The sequence below is a fragment of the Peromyscus eremicus genome, chromosome 2, assembly GCF_949786415.1.
Source record: "Peromyscus eremicus chromosome 2, PerEre_H2_v1, whole genome shotgun sequence".
Classification (NCBI taxonomy): domain Eukaryota; kingdom Metazoa; phylum Chordata; class Mammalia; order Rodentia; family Cricetidae; genus Peromyscus; species Peromyscus eremicus.
The window spans coordinates 127,081,067-127,107,273 of NC_081417.1; the positions used below are offsets into that span (position 1 = coordinate 127,081,067).

The 26,207-nt window shown below is 38.2% G+C and overlaps 1 protein-coding gene across 1 annotated transcript; it reads left to right on the forward strand.

Moving 5' to 3' along the window:
- Nucleotides 1-398: 398 nt before the first annotated feature.
- Nucleotides 399-19,671, forward strand: LOC131904865 (selection and upkeep of intraepithelial T-cells protein 2-like). Its single transcript, XM_059255863.1, is given in 8 exon segments — nt 399-564; nt 5,378-5,425; nt 8,245-8,595; nt 10,696-10,977; nt 12,825-12,936; nt 13,297-13,325; nt 18,141-18,248; nt 19,502-19,671. Coding segments are annotated over 8 exon segments (1,266 nt in total).
- Nucleotides 19,672-26,207: the final 6,536 nt, after the last annotated feature.

Sequence of the window (26,207 nt, forward strand, 5' to 3'; positions counted from 1 at the left end):
AGAGAGTGGTGGCTGAGAGCTGGGTTTGGGAATGATCCTGAAGTCCCTCCAGATGTGGTAAATAGAGGTCCTGGATAGAATGTATTTCTAGGTACTGGGAATTGACACTAAGGAAAGGAATGGACTAGAAGGGGAGGTTGAAAGGGTCCAGTGGAGGGAATAAAGTTGGATATGTTACTAGGATCTGCATAGACCCGCCCCTCTTCTGTAACAAGAGGCTTCTGCAGAGCCTAGGATAAGACTGGAATATTGGAATTAGAAGACAGGCAGGAGGATGAATATTCCCTACATGATTTCTTTGCCATCATCCCCATTGTGTTTCCAGGGAGTGCCTTTGGGAGATGGCAGTTGAGATAAAAGGATGGTGTGGTGGAGGTAGTCTATGGGAGAAGATCTCCATGGTCCATGAAGATTGTGACAGGGAAGAAAGGATACCACAGCAGCTGGTCTGCTACAGAGCTGAATGTGAGCCTGGGGGATTGGAATTGGATGGAAAAAGGGAGAGTGAAGATCTCCTAACTGATTCCCTTGCAGATGGGTTCCACGGAGATCCTAAGGGAGCTGGTAGCTAAGACAAAGTGATTTTTATTTTTCTTAGCTTTCAGGTGGAAAACAAAATCTAACCTTTATTACATTTTCTGTTTACGTTAATGAGCAATGTTGAATATCTTTCAAAAATGTTCTTTTTATCTGAAGTGTTGATGATGCTCTAAATCCTTATTTTCTTTTCATTAGTAGTCATTTGCTCTTTGCTTTTTTTTAATTCAATATCTTTGTTCTCTTGCAATTTTATACATGTCTATAATGCATTCTGGCTACTCAATACCACCTTTTCTTGTCTCCCTTTTCAATTCCCCCTCTTTCCTACAGGTCACTTCCCCATGTTTGTGTTTTACATTTGGGTTTTTTGTTTGTTTGTTTGTTTGGTCTTGTCTTTTTTTATGACCTACTGAATTTAATCAGGGTGAGCTCACCGATGTGTACCCATCTGAAGATAATAACCTTTATACCCCAAATCTTTCAATAACCAACAGTTCAGTGGAGGGGAGGTGGGGAAGAGCTACATGAGTCCTTCCTGTTCCCGTGACCAGCAGTTGACAGATCTAATCTTCTATAGGCCCAGAGTAGGCAAACTCAGCTGCTGTGTATCCATGATTGCAATGATTAAGCTAAACCTAGATAATAACATTTCATCACTCTTATCTCTGTCTTCTAGTTATTACATGTTTTCTATCTCTTCTTCTACAACATTGCCTGAATTTAGGGAGGTAGTTTAGGTACATTGATTAATGAATTTCTCTTAGATGTTTAGGTATCAATTTGACACCACATCATCAATTTAGCTAAACAACAGTAGTAAGTCACCCCCTAGGACACCTGACCTCCCCAACCATAAGTGTTTGGCCAAATTTACAGTATCAGGCTTGAAATCCCTCCTATAGAGCAGGCCTTGAATCCAATTGTAATTGTCACTTCAGATCACTCCCTTCAGATCACTTCAATATTTTCCCTCTTTCATTATGTCTTCTTTTATTCTGAGTCCAATTATTGCCATCTGCATACACATGGATGTGAGGCCATCCACACACTGTAGAATGGGCAACTTGCTAATAGTCACAACCTATAGAAAAATGATTCCTCCCCCCCCAGCAACCATCAATTGCTAATAAGTTTCTCAGTGGTGGGGTTTTGTGAATTGTAATGTTGACTGGCTTGACCCTGTGCAGTTTTCCTGCTGGTGATAACAGCTACTCTAATTCATGAGTGCAACACCCATGTTGTGCCCAGAATATAGTATATTGCAGCACTCCTCCCCATCCTTCAGCTTTTACATCCATTCTTTCTTCTTCTACCATTCCACTATGTTCCCTAACCCTCAAGAACATTGCTATAAATGCTTTATTTTGGGTTGATCACTAAACAGTCACTAATTCTCAGTACTCTTGCCAGTTATAAACCTAATTGACTATTGCTCACTGTAAAAAGATGCTTCTCTAACCGAGACTGAAAGCAGCACTAATCTATGGTTATAAATGTAAAAATATTTAGAAAGCAGTTTACATAATTCCACTTAACAAAACAATGGTAATAATTTGCCTGTGATCTATGACCTCCCAAGTCATGGCCTTTTGACCAGGTTTACAGTACCCAAGATTGTATTCTCTCCTATAGTACAGGCTTCAATTCCAATAAGGAAATGATGGTTATCCCGATAAACAGTCCTGTCACTGTTGCACAGGTAGGTACATTTTGCTTATTGAGACATGAAGAGTCCACTGTTGGGTAAGGTCATTGATGACTTTTATCCCTAGTGACTTTTATAGAAATTCCATCACTGTGAAAGCTATCTAGCTGGGAGAAAGTTTCCAGGTCAGTTCCAGTTTGATTTCTGTTAGCTTTTCAATCAAGATGTTTTATGTCTCTCAAAATAGGTACCTACCATCTGGCTATTATAAAAGATGATGACTTTTACATTTTCATAAACTTGGGATGGAAAGATGGTTCATCTATTAGAGCACCTGCTGTTCTTCCAGAGGAACTGTTTTGAGTCCCAGCACCCACATGATAACTCAAAACTCCACTTTAAGGAGATCTGATGCTTCTACTGTCACCAGGCATATACATGGTATATATATATATATATATATATATATATATATATATATATATATATATATATATATATATATAAATACTCATGAACATAAAATAAAAAATACTTTTTAAAAATTTAATAAACTTTATTCTCTTGATCACTTTCTTCTTGCTGAAAATCTGTGTGTAAAATGAATAGAATAAGGAAGTAGCCATACTTTTATTTTCTCTAACACAGGTTTCCCCCTACTATTTAACATTTTGACTTAGTATGGTACATTTGTTAGACCTGAACAACTGTGGACAGATTATCATTAGTTAAAATTCAAATTTATATTAGTGTTCACTCATGTTATACTATTGAGTCTTAATACTGTATTTTAATGATGAGACGAAGATAGTTTTTGCTCATTGACTTTATGTTGCTTGCCTCAAAACTGAGACCCATTAATGCAAAAGTTCATCAATGTCAAATTCATACTTTTGCATAGCTAATTGTTTTCAATATTTTCCAGATAATTTGTTTCTTACTCATTCAGTTCCATCCTGCTCTGGATGCTGTGTAGGGTGCACTTAAAACATTCTAGACAATGACAAGATGAATTCTGTCACTGTGAAAATGAACAAAACCAAAACACTGAAACTGCTGATACTCTTCATAGATCTTTGGCCAGAGACTCCCTACTGTGCTATGAAGAGGTGTCACACAAACAAACACACAGACACACACACACACACACACACACACACACACACACACACACACACGCCTCCTCTCAAACTATGGAATTTCCTTAGTCCTTATGTCCTTCCAAAACCATCCTGGTGTCTCAGCTTTGAGAGCTATCTTCTGAATTGCTAAAGTGCCTCCCAAAAAGAAGAGTATTGTATGCTACTTTTACCCTGTGGTTTTATCTTTTTCCATGATCAGACCCTAAAATCCTGATATTTATTGTGTATGTGGATAATGTCATATATCTGTGGTGATATTGCATTTCCCAAAATATTGTGCACCCTAATAAACTTTTCTGGGGTCATAGAACAGAACAGCTACTAGATATAGAGGCCAGAAAATGATGACACACACACCTTTAATCCTAGCATTCTGAAGGCAGAGATCCATCTGGATCTCTGTGAGTTCAAAGCCACACTGGAAACAGCCAAGCATGGTGTCACATGCCTTTCATTCCAGGAAGTGATGGCAGGAAGCAGAAAGATATGTAAGGCGTGAGGACCAGGAACTAGAGTCTGTTAAGGTTTTAGGCTTCTATCAGCAGTTCAGCTGCGATCCATTCAGGTGAGGACACAGAAGCTTCCAGTTTAAGGAAACAGGATCAGCTGAGGAATTGGAGAGGTGAGGTGGCTGTGGCTTGTTCTGTTTCTCTGATCTTTCAGCATTCACCCCAATACCTGGCTCTGGGTTTGTTTTTATTAATAAGACCTTCTAACAATTCGTGCTATATATATCCACCATTTCAGTATCATGCATAAAACCTTCATCATCCTAAAACTTCCATAAACTGTACCCATTTGTCCCTCTTTTCTTCCCCCAAGACAAAAGGTTACAGCTCTTTGTTCTGCATCTGTGCTGCTGTTTTTTAGAATGTAGCATAGCAAGTATCATATAAAATATGTCCATTTTAAACTGATTTTTCTCACGTGCAAAGATTAAGGTTTATCCATGTAACTCATTACTGTTTAAAAATTATTTTTTGAAAACAAAATTTAATACAATATACTTTGGTCATATCCTCCCTCCGTTCCTCCCAGATCTTCTTCAGCCAGTCAACTTTATAATCTCTTTGGGTCTTTCTCCCTGTCTCTGTCTCTCTGACTCTGTCTCTCTCTTTTACTCTCACTCTTGCTTTCTCTTTTGTTATCTTTCTGTCTCTCTCACTCTCACTCTCTTGCTCCCCTTAGCATGAACCAAAACATAAGAAACAAAGTGAAAACAAAAAAGAAACACAAAAACAAAAAATCAGAACAAACAAGCAAAAGACACATATGACAAAAATTTTAAAAATTCAATAAAAAGGAAAACCAAACAAAAAGTCCTCTAAAATTCTGTTAAATCAGTTTTGGATTGACCAGCTACTCCTGGGCTTGGGCCTGCCCTAGAGTGTGGTTAACATACTCAGTGAGATTCCATTGAAGAAAATTGAGTTTCCCTTTCTCAGTGGGTATTAACTGCAGATAGCTTTTGCTAGGGGTGGGACCTCATTTCCACTTCACCCTCTCTGTGCTGGGACTCTGGCTGTCTTAAACCTGTGCAGGTTTTGTGTCTGCTGCCCCAGTCTCTGTGAGCTCATATGTGGATCAGTCCTGCTGTGTCTGAAAGACATTGTTTCCTTGCAATCATCCATCACTTCTTGGTTGTACAATCTTTCTGACTCCTCTTCTGCTTAGATCCCTGAACCTTACACAAGAGGAGTTTGATGAAGACATCTCATTGAGTGTACCAAAGCTCTAACTCTCTGCATATTGTCCAGCTGTTGGTCTTTGAATTATTTCCCATCTACTGCAAGAAGAAACTTCTCTGATGAGGGTTGAGCTGGGCACTGATCTACAGGTATAGCAGTATGTCATTAGGAGTCATTTTATGACTATATTCCTTTCACAGAACAGTAATACTAGGTTTCTCCCTGGGGCACATGACTTACCTGTTCTCAGGTTCTGGCCACTTTAGGAGTGTCAGGTATGGTTTCTGTAGCATGGAGTAGGTCTTAAATCCAATCAACATTGGTTGGCTTCTGCTCTAACATTTGTGTCACTGTTGCACAAGTTCTTTTATTAATTTTATAATATTTCATTGAAAGAGTGAACCAGAGTTGGATTCTTCATTTACCTCTTAAAGGGCATTTTGATGGCTTCCAATTTTTAGCAACTGGGAATAAAGAAGCTATTTGCGTTTGTGTATAAATTTCAATATATAAGTACTTTATAACTCATTTGAAGTACATATGTAACCAAGACTATGGAAAGAAATTATGGTAAGCCCACATATAGCACTGTTAAAAAGTGCCAAACTGTCTCCCACAGTGTCTGAATCATTCTATATTGCTGCCAACAAAAAATAACAGTCATATTTTCTTCATCTTTTGATCATTTAATGTTGTCAATGTTTTGGATTTCAGTTATTCTAGTAATTGATTGATGGCTTGTTGTTTTGATTCACAATATTCTAATGTCACAATATTGAGCTAATTTTCATCTTTATTTACTGTAGAGTGTCAAGGCTATGCCCAGCTCTACCTTACTCTACATCATGTCAAACAACAGCTTTCCTGAGTGACTCCATTTAACCATGCAGCAGTTTGTTAAATTTTGAGTGCACATGGTGAGTAGGAATAACTGTGTACATTTATGCAAATAAACTATCATTACCAACTCAGTATGAATCACAAGGAACAAATTTACAAATAGCTTAATTATACAAGTAAAGATTAACACCTATTAAGTTATCAGGGTGGAGCAGGAACCCCAGGGCACAAGGACATATCAAGACTATATCATAAAATGCAGGCCTGTTATTGAACACACCAGACAAAGGGAGGTGGCATCTCATCTGGATCATATAAAAGGCAGAGGATTTAACACAAAGGGGCATCAGTGCCTGCCACACTTTCTTTTTTTTATTTTATTTTATAATTTAATTTAATTTTACATATCAGCCACGGATTCTCTTGTTCTCCCCCCTCCCGCCCCACCCCTACCTTCCCCCAAGCCCACCCCCATTCCCATCTCCTCCATGGCAAAGACTCCTCTGAGGATTGAGTTCAACTTGGTAGATTCAGTCCAGGCAGGTCCAGTCCCCTCCTCCCAGGCTGAGCCAAGTGTCCCTGTATAAGCCCCAGGTTTCAAACAGCCAGCACATGAACTGAGGACAGGTCCTGGTCCCACTGCCTGGATGCCTCCCAAAGACATCAAGCTAATCAACTGTCTCACCAGAGGGCCTGATCCAGTTGGGGGCTCCTCAGCCATTGGTTCATAGTTCATGTGTTTCCATTCGTTTGGCTATTTGTCCCTGTGCTTTTTCCAACCTTGGTCTCAACAATTCTCACTCATACAAACCCTCCTCTTTCTCATCAATGGGAATCCCAGAGCTCAACATGGGGACTGGCTGTGGATCTCTGCATCTGGTTCCCTCAGTCATTGGATGAGGTTTCTAACACGATAATTAGGGTGTTTGGCCATCCTATCACCAGAGTAGGTCATTTCGGGCTGTCTCTCGACCATTGCCAGTAGTCTATTGTGGAGGTATCCTTGTGGATTTCTGTGGACCTCTCTAGCACCTGCTTCTTCCTATTCTCATGTGGTCTCCATTTACCATGGTCTCTTATTCCTTGTTCTCCCCCTCTGTTGTTGATCCAGGTGGGATCTCCTGCTCCCCCAAGCTCTCTTTCCCTTGACCCTTGCCCTTCATTACCCCTACTCACAACCAGGTTGTCCTTGTATATCTCATCCATTTCTCTGTCATTGGGTGATCCCAGTGTCTTTCCCAGGGTCCTGCTCTCTAGGTAGCCTCCCCGGAGTTGTGAGTAGCAGTCCAGTCATCCCTGCTTTACATCTAGTATCCTCCTATGAGTGAGTACATACCATATTTGTCTTTCTGAGTCTGGGTTACCTCACTCAGAATGATTTTTTCTAGATTCATCCATTTGCCTGCAAACCTCATGATGTCATTGTTTTTCTCTGCTGAGTAGTATTCCATTGTGTATATGTACCACATTTTATTTATTCATTCTTCAGTTGAAGGGCATCTAGGTTGTTTCCAGGTTCTGGCTATTACAAACAATGGTGCTATGAACATAGCTGAGCAAGTGCCGTTGTGGTATGATTGAGCATTCCTTGGGTATATGCCCAAGAGTGGTATAGCTGGATCTTGGGGGAGATTGATACCCAATTTCCTAAGAAAGCGCCATATTGATTTCCAAAGTGCTTGTACAAGCTTCCATTCCCACCAGCAGTGGAGGAGAGTTCCCCTAGCTCCAAATCCTCTCCAGCATAAGCTGTCTTCAGCGTTTTTGATCTTAGCCATTCTGACAGGTGTAAGGTGGTATCTCAGAGTCGTTTTGATTTGCATTTCCCTGATGATTAGGGATGTTGAGCCTGCCACACTTTCATCTACAAACCTTGTGCATGCTTCACAAGACACACAGGCTGTTTATTCCCTACAGTCCCTGGAGCCTCAGTTCAGCAAAATTTCCACTACATGACATGGCCTACTCATATTGCAATTTTACCTGACCTAGACTTGCACATTGCCTTGATTTATTTTGAATCCAGGGGGGTTGGGGATTTAGCTCAGTGGTAGAGCGCTTGCCTAGCAAGCGCAAGGCCCTGGGTTTGATCCTCAGCTCCAAAAAGAAAAAAAAATATTTTGAATCCAGCCTGTCTTGAAGTACTCAGCATCTCCAATAGTTCCTTAAAATCTTCTCTAACCATTTGTAGTAACACTTTCTGCTTTAATATCAATTAAATAATTAGTAATTAAAATACCTTCAGGATAAACAAAGTGATCTTAAGTCAAGTATGTGTATATGCTTGAGGGGGCAGAAGATAGAAGAGGGAAAAACAGAGAGAATGACTTTAACAAAAGGTGTGAATATATTTACTCATTTACACACTTGTCTTTTGATTTCTCCTTCACAGAAAAATTCACAGTGACTGGATTGACTAGGCCAGTCTTGACTACATTGGGTAGAACTCTTGAACTCAGTTGTCAGTTGTCTCCACCACAACATGCACAGCACATGGAGATTCGCTGGTTCAGGAACCATTATACGAAGCCAGTATACCTGTACAGGGATGGTAAAGACCTGCATGAAGAAACTATCTCCAAGTATGTGGAGAGGACAGAACTCCTGAAAAATGCCATTGGAGAAGGAAAAGTGACCCTCAGAATCTTTAATGTGACTTTTGATGATGATGGGCCATACCACTGCATCTTCAAAGATGGTGAATTCTATGAAGAGCACATCACAGAGGTCAAGGTCACAGGTAGGCATGGATTCCTGAGACTGCTGTGTGCCCATGATTCAAAGTTTATGAGGGTTGAGCGGTTAGAAAATTATCAGTGTTTGACTCTTTTTGCATGGTTTGATTAGTAAGATGAATTCTATACTATTAGTTTTGAATTGGATGACATGGAAGATCAAAAATGAAAATTACTACAGTGCATAAAGTAGTTCTATCAGTAAACACTTTCTTATTATTCCTACATACATTGTTAGATTTCTAACGTATAATCAAATTCCTTATAGGTAGTTTTATCATCCTTTCAAATATCTCTAACAACACTTTAGTAATTTTCTAAATGAACTGAATTTTTAAAATATGTTTCTTACTAAAAAGTTGGGAGGGTAAGGAGGTAGGAAGGATATGGGAGGAGTTGCAGGGGAAAACATGATCAAAAATATTCTATGAAAATTTTTAATAAAAGAAAGAAAATTATTCTTTTTACTAATAATATTTACTTCCATTTTATTCAAGATCAATTTACTGACTACCTAGTACTTGATTAAATTTCCTAAATCTTTTTCAAAATATTTTAACTACAATCATCACTATCCTCATATATAATACAATATATGAAATAGAGGCAGCTATATGGTATTTATGCTACTTTCCTTACTCTGAATTATTCTGGATGAAAAAAATAGAAGGAGGGAAGGTTAAGAATTTAAATGAACTGAATAAATCCACAAATGTGTGCACATACATGTAGGACTCTAGACTCAGATGATTAATGTTCATTGGATGTCATACGAAACTCACCTCTGTAGTGTAGAGCATAATTACTCAATTGTAGCTCATTGCGACGTTTCATGGTCTAATGGGACAAAAAGTTAGTCATTGCTATTTTTAGTAGTCTTATGGGGCAAATAGCAACTGTGTTAGCACAGATATGTAATGTTACTGTTATTCCAGGAACATTTTACTAGACAGAGCAGCTTTGGTACAGTGTTTTAAATCTCTATTCATTTTCTTTTTAACTATACATTAGGCAAGTTTTATGTCTCAGAAAATATGCTGAAAATTTTCAGACATATTCATTTCCTCTAAATTTATTAAATTTCAGACATATTTATTTCCTCTAAATTTTCACACTATTAATGTATTACCTGATTTATATTAAATACATTTTGAATATAAATTTTATTGATTCTTTAGGAATTTCACATCACTCACCCCAATCCCACCCACCTCCCAGTCACTCTGTATCAGCCCTTCACCCTTGTAGTGTCCCCCTGACAAAGGAAAATTAGAAAACAAAAACAATAAAAAGAACTGAAATATTAATTGAAAAAAACTAATAACAAGAAAAGCCGAACAAGACCAAACAAATAAACAAGTAAACATACAGATACTTTGCTCCTCCATCTTTCCCAATCTCATCATACCTTCATTGGTTTTAGTGGCAATGGAAGCTACCTTGTCCCACATAGTATATTCTTTTCTCCAAATAGCTTTACTTGCACATGTTCACAAATTATAAAATTACCTGCTCTAGAAATACACAAAGATTCAAGTAGAGTTCCACAGTTATGCTTATAATGAAATTCATTTTTATAATCTATTTACAGTGGTTCAAAAGTAACTAGTGACTAGGTCTTGGAGCCTATCCTGGAACTCACTCTGTAGATCAGTCTGGCCTCAAACTCACAGAGATCTGCTTGCCTCTGACTCCAAGTGCTGGGAATAAAGGCGTGCGCCACCACCACCTGGCCAAATTATAAATTATAAATTCTATGAGGGTCAACATCTTGATTTCTGTTCACAATAATCCAAAGATGTAGGTTAATTTCTTAGACTTGGTAAATAAACTAAAAATATGTTTAAAGTAAATAAATAAACAAATAAAACAGGCCTTTTGTCAGATGGCTTAGTTTGGACAGGTTGCTGTTTGTGAACTATAGCCTTCCCATCTGGCTCTTGTCATGTTCATGAGATTCTTATGGCAACCAGAACCTATAGAGTTTCGATTATTAATGTATCTTTTGAAACTGGGATTAAAACTGAAAAGAGCTTTTATTTTTCTGTCATTTCCTCTTCCATTTATACCTAACAATATTGTTTTCCTCTTTTGTTTTCAACCAGTCACAAGCTCAGACATACAGATTCTTATGCATTCCCCTAATACCAAAGGTGTGATGTTGGAGTGTCATTCGGGAGGTTGGTTCCCACAGCCTCATATGGAATGGAGAGACAGCAAAGGAGAGGTCATTCCAGCAACATCAAAATCCCATTCACAGGATGGAAACAAATTGTTCAACATGACAATGGCCCTTTTTATTAAAGCCAATTCCTACAGGAATGTCACTTGCTATCTTCAAAACCATCTAACTCACCAAGAAGAAAGTATAAGTATTGTCCTATCAGGTAAAATGTGTGTTTGTTCTTCAGTAAGAGCCATTGTCACACATACTTATGCATGACATGAATTTTAAAATGTCTTATTAATAAAAACAAACCTGATGCCAGGTATTGGGGTGAATGCTGGAAGATCAGAGAAGGAGAACAAGCCACAGCTTCCTCACCTCACCAATTTTTCAGCTGATCCTGTTTCCTCAGACTGGAAACCTCTGAGTCCTCACCCGAATGGATCACAGCTGAACTCTTGCTCAAAAGCCTAAAAGCTTAATCAGCCTAGTTCCTGGTTTTCATGCCTTATATACCTTTCTGCTTTCTGCCATCACTTCCTGGGGTTAAAGGCTCTTGTTACCATGCCTGGCTGTTTCCAGTGTGGCCTTGAACTTACAGAGATCCAGGTGGATCTCTGCCTCTGCAATGCTAGGATTAAAGGCATGTGTGCCACCATTTTCTGGCCTCTATATCTAGTGGCTGTTCTGTTCTCTGACCCCAGATAAGTTTATTGGGGTGTACAATATATCAACCACATTTCCCCTTTTTTTGTCTAAAATAATAAAAGAAGGTTACAGTCAAGAATTACATTAAAAATGTCTAGTCCATTAACATTTGACAGATTCAGACAAAAAACTCCATTATATATAGATATAGATATAGAGATAGAGATAGAGATAGAGATAGAGATAGAGATAGAGATAGAGATATAAACAATGTCCAGTCCAGTAACATTTGACAAAAAAGTTTTCATTACTTATCCTATGTAAAACGAGTAGTTCCTTTTTAAAAGTAGATTCAATAATGTCCCTTTTTATCTTATCATATCCATATTCTCTTTTTTCTTTTCATTTTAGATTCAATAATCTACCTTTTGTCATTTTTTATATCTTCCCCTTTTTCTTTTTAGAGTAGATTCAATGATCTACCCATTTATCCTATTATTTCTTTATCTTTTTTCTCAGAGTAGATAGATTCAATGATCTACCTCATACTTATCATTCACTTCTTCCTTGACTTGGTTCTCAAGGCCTTACTTTCCTTTGGCCTTACTCATTACTTGGGTTGTCTCTCTTACTTTCTTTGATGTATTATTTTCTCACTCTATAGTCTTAACTATTGCAGTTAGCTTTTCTGTCACTGTGGTAAAACATCATGTTCATAAGCAAGTTGGGTGAGGGAAGAGTCCATTTGGATTACACTTCTGCATCTTAGTTCATCATCAAGGGAAGACAGAGCAGGAGCTCAAAGTAGGAACTTGGAGGCAGGAACTGAAGTAAAGACCACAGAGGAATACTGTTCACTGGCTTGTTCACAATGGCTTTCTCTTCTTTCCTATTAAACCCAGAAACACCATGCACTTCCAGGGGCCTGAGTCCTAGGACATCAGTCATCAATCAAGAAAATGCCCACACTCATGGCCACAGGCCAGTCAGATGGAAGCCCTGCTCTATTCAGTGCACTCATCTCATGGTACTTCAGAAATGAGTACTGCAGCACTGAGTTGAAATGACTTTATAATTCTCCTTGGAAGCCTGCATCTGAGCATTGGGGAATATTTAGCTCTGCCTCTTCCTTTTCACCTAGGAAGCTTATGGAATAGAATGGATGGGAAGAAATGAGAGAAGTGGCCTCCACATACATTTTCATCAGCCTCACTCTAAATCATGTCCAACTTATTTTGACTCTGGTCATGGCCTGCTCTTTACCCAACCAATCATAACTACTCTCTATACTTGCCTAGACCTAATATTCCAAGGTAGTAGACTCTTAAATTGTAACAAGCTTGAGATGAATCACTATTCTTAACTAGGTATGTACAAGCCAAGTTTTCTTAGTGATAAGATTTGTCACTCACATTACAGGTGAACTGTTTTCATGGAGAAGTATTTGGATATGGATTCTGAGTATAATAGCATTTGTGCTGGTACCCTTCCTCTTTACTTCCTGTGTTCAGCAACATCTCACGTGTGGTAAGTAGGTCTGAGTCGTGTGTAACTAAAGTGGAAGAAGGGGACATAGCTAAAGCTTCCTAAGCCAGTCTACCCAGGAAGTCCATAACTCTTGGGTCACATGTTATATAGGACCTTACCAACTTTTCAGTCACACATTCTCTGCTTTTGCTGGTGGAGTTTCTCACAATACTGTTTACAAAAGCTGGTTCTGTCTTTACTTTAATCAAGCTGAAACCCCTTTTACCTGTGGTGACTGACATCCAAGTTGACTAGGGAGCTGTAAAGATGTAACTTAGGTATGTTATTACCCATGCTGAAGTGAGCCATTCAGTAGTATAGCTATCTATCTTTGAATCATTGAATGGTTGCCCAGCATGAATAGTGGGCAATTTGAGGCTGATCAATCTGAGGGTAAGGCATCTATTTAGGTCAGTATCAATATCAATACCTTTTCCATATGATACAGGATGATTAGCCTCTTTTCTGTAACAACAGTTGCATGTTCACAGTGATTATTATAAATCATGAAAACCAATGCTCAGATATCTGAGAGTAGAGCATCCTTTAGGAAAGATGTTCTTAGTGTTGGCATCTTCCTTTACACGGCATCAGGTAAAATGCCTCATTGATGAATGAGGTATGCTTCATGTGAGTATGGAGATGCACCCCAGATGCCTGGTGGACTATATATTGCAATCTCTGAAAGCAACTCGTACTTCTTTCATAAGAAAGCTCTGTCAGGAGTCACGTCCTTTTGCTGTGGGTGATACGACATGACACTGAGGCTCATCAGTCTGCCCAGAAAGAATTTTGTCACATGAGTGAGGGATGAATATATTGAAAGACATAAGGATTTCACTATTCTCCACACAGTCTCAGATTTGACAAGAAAAGAGAAACAAAGGGAGGATGAGAAGATGCCAATGTGCAATGTCAATGTTACAGGTAGAAGGAGGGAATGGGTTAGATCTTTGCTGAGGAGCCCTCCCTTAGAACAAAAAAAACTTAGAAGCCACTGTAAGAAATCAAGTGATGAGGAGAAAGAATTTGAGATAATGATGATAGAATATACCCATCAAGTACGATTTTCAATATCAGAGATAAAGTCAATGAAATTATGGTTGACTGAAATCTGAATGCCTTAAAATTGGGAAGATTTTAAAACAAAAATTGAATTTCTCTGAACCAAGATTGTGAAGCTGTGGGATATGGCAGCAAATGGGACCAACGTAGGTATCACAGAACTAGAGAAACAGTAAAGTAACTATCCATCCTGCATAACCTGAAGCAATACAAGGACATCAGTCTAGATGAACTGACTCACAGAAGACATTGGGAACACTTAACTGTCTCAAGCCAAGATTACCAAAAGTGTCAGGGATTTGAAGACAATAGAAGAAGGTTAGGCATCACCAAGGAAATTTTGTATATAGGAGGTGGTATCAGTGCCCAGTTTTCTAATCAGGCTGGTTAGAATCTGTTTGTAGAAATTTCAAAGAAAAAGTTAACTCAGCTCCTGGTATGTTACTTATAAATCTTTGCTGAGCCCCATGGTGGGATCTGATCTCTGTGAGGCCGAAGAGGCTTTGACAGATCTGAATTTAAATTGATAATTAAATTGGGTTGTTAAAGGGCTAATGCAATGAATATATGATAAACAGGGGAAGTTGCAGACAAAAGGGTCTGTTAGGTTCAATCAAAGGAAAATGTGATAACTAGAATGCTAGGGGAAATTTTCATCAAATTATCAAATGATATATACCAGTGAGCTTCTAGAAGGCTTTAACCCTAAGAAAAAATTCATTGAAGGCGTAAATTATAAAATAACCTAGGCATACTATTGATCTTGTCATAGATATGGGCAATTATCCTCTGCCAGAATATGTGATGCATGTTTCTCCTATGAAATAAGTAAACCACAAGTGAAGATTTTAATCTATAATTTTTCAATATCCAGATATGGCTGATGAAAAACAGGGCTGTGGTGCTGGGTCAGAGCTGGTCAGAACCAGGGAGCCAGCTGCAGCTGTAGGCACCAAAGGCTATTATCCTGTTCCTCCTTAACCCTGAACTATGATGAGCAGTACAAATAGTACAGGCTGGGGACCATCAAGTGTAGAATGATCCACAGGACCTGTGCAATAGCAGCATCCCAAGAAGTGGAGGCCAGATGCATTATGGAGTATGATTGGATTGTAGTGGGCTCGATGGGTAGTCCCTCCTCTACATGCACTTTGTACCAGCATTGCTTTATATAATGACATAATTGATACAAATGATGGGATCTTTTTATGCAGTATTCATCCCAGCTCATGTTTCTCTGTTAGTGTTCTTTTACCTCTCTAGAACCAATTGACTCTTGCTTGAAGTGAACAGTAGTGAGCCTTTAAAGACCTTGTCTACCCTCTGTAAAAGAGATTTCACTGGGTAAGGCTAACTCATAAGTATCTTAAAAATTGGGAATAGCATTCGTGAAAACAAGAGTCAAGGAGATTTTTGCAAGCCCCCATGTGTAAGTAAAAAACCACAAAAAAGACACTGATAGGAGCCAAAAGGATAGTAGATGAAATTCTCATTGTCATAGGAGTACTAAGTCTTTAGAAAGCCACTGAAGCCAATGAAGTCCTAAGTCTTCACAAACCACAAGGGCTATTTCGACTGCTGTTGGTTGTGACAAAACTAAATGTTAGCACCTGTTGCTAAAGACACTGCACCTTTTCATTACATAACATAAATATCAGGAGAGGACAGAGCTGGAAGCTCCTTCCCTGACTGCTGGCTTTCATAGCACCAAACGATGCTATGTAGAATACTATTGTTTTCATAAACAGTCATGGAATGCCCTCCAAATTGCAATCTAAATGCAAGTGTTTCTACCCATAGAGTACTTCTGCTATTAGAACGTAGATGGAAATTTTTCTTTTGCAGTCTCTGTGGAGACTTGTAACTGGCCAAGCTCCTGGGAATCAGTGACTTTTGCTATAACATAATGACTCAAATCTCAGCCATAAAGAAATAATAATAGACGTTTACACAACTCTCTCCAAAGATCAGAAAATGCCATAAGAGTGAATTAAAAGAATATAAAAGCTGGAAGAAGGGGTAGAGTGTTATGTAGCTCTTTCCTTTAACTAGAAAAAATTCTTCCTAGAGAGTGAAAGAAGACTCATACACTTAGGAAGCTAAGGAAACTTAAAGGGATCAGAAAGCTCACACAACTTACACATATCATGATTCACAACCTCAATATTGCTTACAAAATCAGTAAACAACTTCTAGGGAGAAAAATCTTTTCAGTGGAAGTTGCCTGTAAGTTGAGCATAGAGCTCCAGGGAAGCAATTTTCATGACTCACCATTTATAGTGGGAATGATCCTTTAGTTATACAGTTACCCTTAGGGCAGCCATGGTCCTGCAAGTAATCCCAGGAAACTCACTGGTCCACCAAACTGGACTTGGTGAAATACTTTCTTTGTTCTGTTGTAGATGTCTTATCTGGGATTGTTATTTGTTCGCGTCTCCCCATGACAATGTATACAGCAAGATACCTTGGAGACCTCAAAACAGAACTCTGATATGCCCCAGTATTACCTGTACTGGGTGTATACTCTCAAAGACTCCAAGTCACCATACAACTGAGATAATTATACAGCATCATTTATTATAGCACTTCTCACAATAGCCAAGTATGAGATCAGTATTGATGTATGTGAACAAAGGAGTAGATAAAAATATGTGAGAATGTAGTATTCATTCATAGTGGAGTTTTATTCAAGTATAAAGAATAGAATTGTCATTGGTAGGGCATAAAGTGAATGCACCAGAAAACTGATATTTTTAACTAATATAACTCAGAAATACAGATAACACAATTTTCTTCCTTTGGGGATTGTAGTTTACATAGACACAAGAAACCTTTTAAATATGTGTGAGGCGATTTGGGGGGTGAGGGGTAATAGATTGAGGGGAGGCAAAAGATTTGGGGGGATAATATTTCCAATGGTTATGATATATCTTAATGAAAATATTTTAAAGAAATTCATCAGCAATTATGATGAACATGCACCAATAAAAGCCAAAGTTCTCAAACTCATATCCATTTTTTGCCATAGCTCTAAATCTCAGAAGTACAACCCGTCCCTCTAGATCTCCTCCAACAGATGCAGTATGTCCATCACGTAAGGATTTGGCTATGAATGTTTCTGTATTTCTCTGAAGTATCTGATTATCCTCTGTTACATTTCTGGCTGCCCTTCTGAACACTGCTATCTGAATGAAACAGCTGCCATATCCAACCTCTTTTGTGGGGCATAGAGAGGGCCCATTCATCGGAAAGCCACAAATTCAAAACTTTCTCTCTGCTAGATACCCTGTAGAGATCAATTGTCTCAGAAGTTTTATTTTTATTGACATGATCCAAGATTTTTACATCTTTATTTGCAAATAAGATGTTAGGTAGAATGGAGGAAATCTTTTGAAACCTCAAAGCCTTCACCCAGTGAAACACCTCCTCTAACCAGATCATACCTCTTAATCCTTCCTGAAAATTCCAACAACTGAGGACAACTATAGATGAGCCTATGGGGGCCATTCTCATTCAAACCACCACAGTGACCATAACTCTCTAGCAGAAGAATGGAAACTACCCATACTAGTAAATTCTCATATGAAAATTAAGGTCTCTCAGGCAGTTAAGAAGTCTTCAGACCTGTCCTCCTTTTAGCCTCTTTCAAACCCAGAAAAAAAATGATAATAAGAAATATATACCTCTGTCTCTTGTTCTTAATTAATGCCTACTTATGACAAGTGAGATGGAGTAAACTTTCCCCTGGGCCTACTTAGTCTCAATCCCAAACCTGTCCCACCTTAAAAAACAGCTATCCCCTTTACTCCTGTCCTAATATATTCTAATCCTAAATCTTTCTTCTTCTAGGAACACAAGAAGAAAGATTTTTTTAAAAGCCCTTACATGTGTACCCTGATATTAACCTCTCTATTGATTTCCAAATCACCCTGGAAGTAGTCCCTTTAGAAATGGAAGGGGGAATGATGTAATTATATTATAATTTTAAAAATTAAAAGTAAAAATTTTAAAATACAACTTTAAAATAATACACATACACATACACACACACACATAATAGCTCTTGCTTTCTGGATGTATTTTTTCCAATGTAAAGCGCCTCTGCACAAATATCTAGTAATAATAACATTTTTTTTTCTTTAGGTGGCTGCTCTGTGATAAATAGTCCTTGGAAAAAGGGTGTAATTGTTTTCATGATTTCAATGATTGCAATTATAGGAGTCATTCTCATTTTGCATCTAAAACCAAGAGGTATGTGAAAGCCAGATGCTGGGGACATCCTGTCTTCTCCCACCTTCCCAACTCCCCAGTAAGACATTCAGCAACAGAAGAGTGATTGTTGACTGAACTGTAGTACATGGTCAATAGGCCATAAGAACACATGCCACAATGTCTAGATTACAGAGCCCTGAATTTTTTAAGCTTAATAGTAGATGCAGCTGATTATTTTGCTCCATAAGAAACAATTTCTTCCAAATTCATAATGGTTTATATTTTTTTTTGCACAAATTCAGCATTTCCCTGTAAATTGTTCTGATTGCTTTATACTTTTGGCACAAAGGAAATAATAATTAAGTATCTTAAACTTCTTATCAGTTTAAATTTTATTTATGTGTATGGGTATTTTGCCTTCATGCCTAGTGCCTGTGGAAGCCAGAAGATGGTGTTATATTCCCCAAATGGTTAATAGCCAGCAGGTGGGTGCTGGGATTTGAACCCAGGTCCTCTGAATGAGCAGTCAGTGCTCTTAACTGCTGAGCCATCTCATTAACTCAATTGTCTTAAACTTTTGAGTCAAGATCAAACATGTTAAAAAATCCTGTATTGAAGTAACAGGAGCTTCTGAGGCTCCAACTCTAGCTGAGAAGCTATTAGCAGTTAATGGATGCTCGGAAGGGTGAGTCAGTTTTCTTTGGAAGTGTGGCCATTTGTAGGTTGCCTATGCCTCAGTGTATGACCCCACAACTTGCATCTGGGCAACACCCATTGAACTCATTGGTTTGCCAAAAAATAAAAAGAGGACATGAAGTTTGGAGGGAGATGTGTTAGAGAGCTCAGAGGATGTTAGAGTGAGAGAGTGGAGGGGAGTGGATATGATTATGATACATTGTATTAAATGTGAACTTTTCTAAAGCCAGAGTATAATAGAAAGGCGTGGCATGGGTGGTTGTGAAGGCTAAGAGGAGCTGAGAATAGTTATAAGAGGTACTGGGACAAGCATAAACTAAGATTGAGTATTCATAAATACGACATCCCTAGCTCATGATTTGGGGGCTAGCAGTCCAAGAAAATCTGCTACATACCTGTTTCCTCATAACCTCTTACAATATTGACAAAAAATATACTCATTTCTAAAATCGACTAGGCCAAATTTCTTCTGGATTGTTCTTGTACATGTAGGAGGCATGGAGCAACAGGAACCTGAAAAGCAAAGCTACCTTTCATGTGCAGTCTAGCCTTGCTCTGTTGGCTGCAACTGTCCTGACTTTTTCCTCTTTTCCCAGTCCCAGTTTCAGATCCACATTTTGAATTGGACACTTTATGGTTGGAAGATATTAGTGTGATCCTCTATGTGATGATAGTGTTCATCATCATGCTTGTTTCATTTATTTACTTCAGATTGCAAGGTAAATATGATGGAATGGTGGCAACTCAGAAGATCTGGTTCATGTGACTGATACTCAGATGTCTAGAAGGTGACCTGTCCAGTTCTTTTGTCTCAGTAACTATAAGAAAATGTAAATGAAGAACCGTGTGTTATATAAAGGCTGGTAGATTATAGCCTCCTTCTTGGGACTATTGGAGCTTTCACCGGTATGATTATTGGTGCCTTACACAGCAATGCCTGCCCCAGCTCTTACTACACAATTAAGATAACCCTCCCAGGTACTGTTGGGAAGGCAGTTATTTTATCCACACATCCTGGAAAGCCTCTGTTGACTGAGCTCTTTGGAAGAACTGTATGGTTTTTAAAAATTGATTTCTGACATTTGGAACTGAAATTTTAAAGAATGGAAACACTCACTTAAATTTTAATAGTTTCCTCTTTTAAAACCATGTAACAGACACTAGAGACCAGACCATCAACATTTAAAAGCTGTGCTCATGAAGACTACACTTTGAAGCATCCTCTAACTCATGCCTAAAGCTAAAAGACTCGTCTTTATTGTGCAAACATATTTTTATATGGACATGGATAAGAGTATAGAAATGATAACCCAAGAAGAAAAACTTCCATAATAGATTCTTGTGGTTTATCAATAACATACAGTCCTAAAATATCCCATTAGAAATGTATGTACATAGGGCTGGAGATGTGACTTATCAGTTAAGGGCACTTGCTACTATTTTTTAAATTATTTGTTTTGAGAATTTCATGTATGAGTACTTCATTTATGCCATTTCTTATAGGAGGAATGCAGGTATTTGTGCTCACAGATAAGCACTAGCAGAAGCAGGATTATTAAAGACACAAGGTTATCTCTTTGAGGGATATATATATTACCTGTTTTCCACCTTGAGGATGGGAAAGGAGGTGATTAATAATAACCTGGAGACCTCTGTGCTATCTGTATGGGCAGGTCAAACCAGCTCCCCCAGACTCTTATCTTGAACCTGTTTATCTCAGTCAATCTATAGCTCTGTCCTCCCCCAGGCCCTTATCATGAGCTTTTTTTCCATTGAATCTTCTTCCTTAGTTAATATATAGGACCTATCTTTATGGAAGATGTCACTTGCATTTTACAAGAATTTTGATGTAGTCATGTCATTAGGTTTGTTGTTCACATGGGATTGAGTTAATTATCACTGGGAAACTTTTTTACAGTTGGTGCTGTTCTTACACATGCCTGAAATAAGCTACCTGGTGTCAGACTCTCGAAGTTTGAATCAACACCAACTACTGAGTCTTGTTGAACCAAACTGCCTTCTTATCTCACACAGATGAACACTCTGTTGACCATGGTGATAAAGACCCCACCCCGAAAACTGACACTCAAAGTAAGGAACTGGACCCTCAGAGGAGTTAAGCATTTTTTTCCTTAAATAGAAGCAGGGGGTAGGAGTTTGGTCCTCTCACGCAGGGGTCATAACCACAACTAAGAGAATTAAACATGGTTTCTTCTCAGTCCTTTGTGACAAAGCATTTTATACAATTATTGAAATGTCTGTTAAGATCCAGAGGAGCAAACTAATTAGAGCAACAGTTCTACAACTTTGTAAAATTCAATCCTTGGTTTCCTAAACAAGCAGCCACAGATCTTGTTAATTAGAAGCACATGGGCACTAATGTGAAGAGAGCTCATGAACGGTGAGATAACATCCCTGTCAATTATTTTGCAAGCTGGAGTACAGTAATATTTGTAAGAGGAGGGAAGAGAGAGAGAGAGAGAGAGAGAGAGAGAGAGAGAGAGAGAGAGAGAGAGAGAGAGAGAGAATTCTCTCCAGGATATATCTTGCATCTTTTTCCACTGCTTAGATCCAGCCAGATCAGCATCTGTTGCAACACCTGAGTTCCAAGGAGTGGCAGGCAGGGCTCCATAACCCCCACCTGATCTCCAGGGGTCAGCTGTCCCAGTGCTTAGCTTTTTGTTTTCCCTCACAGCAGGAATGACATAGTAGGTTGATCAACTGTCCCTTGGGGAAAAATTAAAACAGTCCCAAAGTATAGTACAGGAAAAAATTGCAACTAGGTAGTAGGACCAGGACCTGTCCTTAGTGCATAAGCTGGCTTTTTGGAACCTAGGGCCTATGCCCAGACATTTTGCTCAGCCTAGGTGAAGGGAGGAGGGGACTGGACCTGCCTCAACTGAATCTACCAGGCTAAGCTGAATCCCCAGGGGAGTCCTTGCCTTGGAGGAGGTGGGAATGGGGGGGTGGATTGGGGGGAGGGGGAGGGGGGAGGGTGGGCGGGAGGAGGGAGGACAGGGGAATCCGTGGCTGATATGTAAAATTAAATTAATTATAAAATAAAAAAATTGCAACTAGGACATATAGACCCTTCAGACGGTCCTCAAAATTCCCCTATTTTTGTAATTCACAACAAGTTAAAAAATAAAGTTTGACTACTACATGATCTCAGGGACAGAACTATTACTATGAGAACAATGGGTATCCTGCAGTCAGGCTCCCTACTCCTACTATGGTTCTTCAAGGACATTAATTATTATACTTAACTTAAAAGATTGCTTTTTCTCTATTTCTTTACATCCTGATGATAAGGAAGAGTTTACATTCTCTTTTCCTACTTTAAGCAATCAATAGCCAGTAACCTGATATCTGTGGAAAGTTTTACCACAGCAGAAAGAAAATAGTCCACTATACATCAATATGATATACATAAAGCACTTATGCCAGTGCTGGTTAAATTTCCTAAGGTATTGATCTTTCCTTATATGGATGACATTCTCTTCTCCTGATCATCTAGTCAATACTTAAAAGAGTTCTTAACTTTATGGTAGACAAACTAAAAGAGCAAAATTTAAATACAGCTTCAGATAAAATACAAAAGCAATCACCTTATACTTATTTAGGATACATTATTACTCAACAACAAATTCTCTACCATCTCCTCAGTTTAAAACTACCCGAACAATGTACCATCAGTTACTTACAAAAAAGTTTGGGCCAGGCAGTGGGCATGCCTTTAATCCCAGCACATGGGAGGCAGAGCCAGGCAGATCTCTGTGAGTTCAAGGCCAGCCTGGTCTACAGAGCAAGATCCAGGACAGGAACCAAGACTACACAGAGGAACCCTGTCTCGGAAAAAAAATCAACAACAACAACAAAAAGTTTGGTTCATGTCAGTTGGGTACTTTGGCAACACTCTTTAAGTTGCTTTCCAGAAACTTTCAGTTAAATTCCACCAAAACAACACTAAAAGCAGATTAAGTCATTAGCTTTAGACAATGCTAATGCTAAAATGATAGCTCACAAATTAATCCCTTACATCCTTATCAATTACTTACCCTTCCTTCCTCATCATCACCGACTGAATTATTTATCAACAAGGTAATGGTATTATAAAAATTTGTATGGTGCGGGTGGTAGTAGCACAAGCCTTTTATCCCAGCAATCAGGAGGCAAGAGCAGGCAAATCTCTGTGAGTTCAAGGCCAGTCTTATCTACAGAACAAGTTTCAGGACAGACAAGACTACACAGAGAGACCCTGTCTCCAAAAACAAACATATATAGATATTATGTCAAAATTTCCACAACAATTTGTAACTCCTTATTGAAAGAAATTATAGACTTGATAATGTTGAAAAGGACACATCTTAAACAACTTACTGGTAAAGAGCCTACAGAAATCATTGTGCCACTAAATAAAGTGCAGGTTGATAATTTGTTCCACACTGATAATAATTGACAGGTAGCATTAGCATGCTACTCAAAGTCTATAGATATTCATCAGAAAGATCACCTTTTAAGATTTTTTAAAAAGGTACTCCATGAATGTTTTCTAAAATCATATCTAAAAATCCTATAGAGATCTACTTTAATGCTTTTACAGATGGTTCTTCAAAAGGACAAGGTGTATATGTGTTATATACAAATTCCACATGTTCCACACACACAAAATATTGTACCCATCCTTGGTTGTACAGATCAACACTCAAAACTCAATATAGTCAATCTGTTTTAATTATATGTTCCCCAGCCATTCAATATTTTAACCGATCTCCTGTATAAATTAGCACATAAAGGATAGAAATGCACTGAGAATGAAAACTGGTCTAACTTGAGATGTAAATTATGTTGCAGAAGGGTTATGAGTATGGAAAGGATGTAATGGAAAGATGGAAACATTTGGAATGAGGTCCTTGAAGATAGAATCTAGTAAATGGAAAACGGAAATGAATGGGACATGAAGTGTGCTTGTTCAGCTGAGTTTCCTTGTCTTGAAAATAAAAAGTAGTTAAAAATTGAATCCAACCCTAATGAAACATGACAATAATGCTGAAATGCTGGCACCTCGGTCTCTAGAGAAAATAAGCAGGAAAAACCTGCCTAGGAGGAGGAAAAGGAGCAAAAGCCAGGAGCAGCTCTGCCTATTGCTGCCAGGAAACTGCTCCAAAGGTTTGGTGCAAGAGTTGGCTGCTACTGAGACTGTAGGAGATGTTTTCCCTGCTGATGCCTAGTCAAGTTACACCTCCATCCAATGGTGCAATCACAGCATTAGCAACATAAGGAAATTTATCTTATCCTTTGCATCAGAAATGGAGACACATTTCAGGTCTTTCATGCACCAAGAGCTCAAACACCACCCAGGTTCTTTTGCATTTACAACCAATGAAACTACATTTTTGATTTTGTATTTTTACACAACCTTTAAAAAAAAAAAAGGAAGCTAACAATGCAAACAGGCTTGGAAAGGATTTAAGAGAAAAATAGGGTAAAATGGAATCAAAAAAGGTTTTTGAAAATATTTCTTCTGGATAATGCAATGGCCAAGGAATGTAAACATAATCACATACTTCTCAAATTTCCCTCAGAGGCCGGAAGGGGTTCAACAAAACGTACAATCAATGACAGATAATTTTGAGTTTTCACCTCAAATTATTTTTGATACAGCCTGAGAATCTATTATAGTAGAATGTCTCTGAAATTTAGTAAGAACCAGAGCCTTCCAGTAAGTTCTTCCTCCATGGAACTGTTATGCTTGATATTGTTCATGGTTTTTGCTTCATTTACAGCACTAATTCTCAACTTGTCAGTTATGACCCATTTGGAGGGACAAACAAGCCTTTCGTAATGGTCAACTAAACCATTGGAAAACACATATTTACATTATGATTCATAACAGTAGAAATTACAGTTATGAAGCAGAAATAAAAATAACTTTACAGTCAGGGGTCACCACAACATGCAGAACTGTAATAAAGGGTTGCAGTATTGGGAAGATTGAGAACAGTATCAGCTGGATATGTATTTTCATGCTTGGATGAAAAACATTCTTTTCTCCTTTATGATTTTCTGTGATTATTTCTCAGGTACTTCTGAACATCCTTTTACCTAGTAGGAAAGCCTTCTTGAGTTCAAAATTAAAGTCCTAAGTTTTAAAAATACTAACTATTATATAAAAGCCTTAGACTTAAATCTTTAGAAATTAATGACCATTGTTTATTAAGTAGGTTATGTTTGTTTTCATTTTTTTAGTTTTGTGCTTTTTCTTGCTCTGACATGAGTGATCAGACTCTGGCAAAGGAGGAAGTTAGGGGAGGCCTATCCTGTATTGAAGGCTTTTTACATACTGTGTTTCACACAGTATCCCAAGCTCCTAGCACATACTTAGTAGGTGGTTCTCACATCAACATAATATCTGTAACTAGTGCTGTCTATGTCTGAGGACCTTTCTACTATCAAGCGTGTAGAAATCCATGCTTAGAGTACACTACAGGCATGCACAGTGCCAATTTCTAACTAGTCAGCTATAGAACACTACCTCAGACATGACATGGGGCTCTGGGGGCTCCAGGAAAATACCATTGTATCACATGGTAAGCTTGACTTTCTCAAATAGCTCTTTAGATATTTCTTTTCTAGGACTTTAATTACACCTAAATGTTGATAATGGCCCTGCTTGTACTGACAAAGGCTTTAAAACATTTTACAGTTCATAAAATATTAATCATGTTACTGAAATCCCTTACAATCCATAGGATCAAGCTATTGTGAAATGACATCATCAAATATTTAAATGATATATTTTAAAAATAAAAAGGGGGTATACACACTCACCTAAATCCCTACATACTACACTACATTTAGCTGTGTTATCTTTGGTTTTTTCACTATAAAGGATAATACTTTTTTAGCTGTCCAATAGCATTTTTTCCATAAAGGAGATACAACCTAAAGTATGTGTTAAATGAAATGGTCTAAAACTAATCAATGGAAAGGGCCTAATATTCTTGTAAAATCAGGGTAAGGTTATACTTATGTCTTTCCAGAAAATGAACAAAGTGGTACCTGCTTCAATGTATCCAACCAGGACAGCATCCCAGAGAAGGAGGAGAAGGAGAGGGAGGGGGAGAGGGAAGGAGAAGAAGAAGAAGAAGAAGAAGAAGAAGAAGAAGAAGAAGAAGAAGAAGAAGAAGAAGAAGAAGAAGAAGAAGAAGAAGAAGAAGGAGAAGAAGAAGGAGAAGAAGAAACTAGTAACTAGGGAGACATCAAGACTTAACTCTCCCAGCTGAGACTTTGGAGAAACAA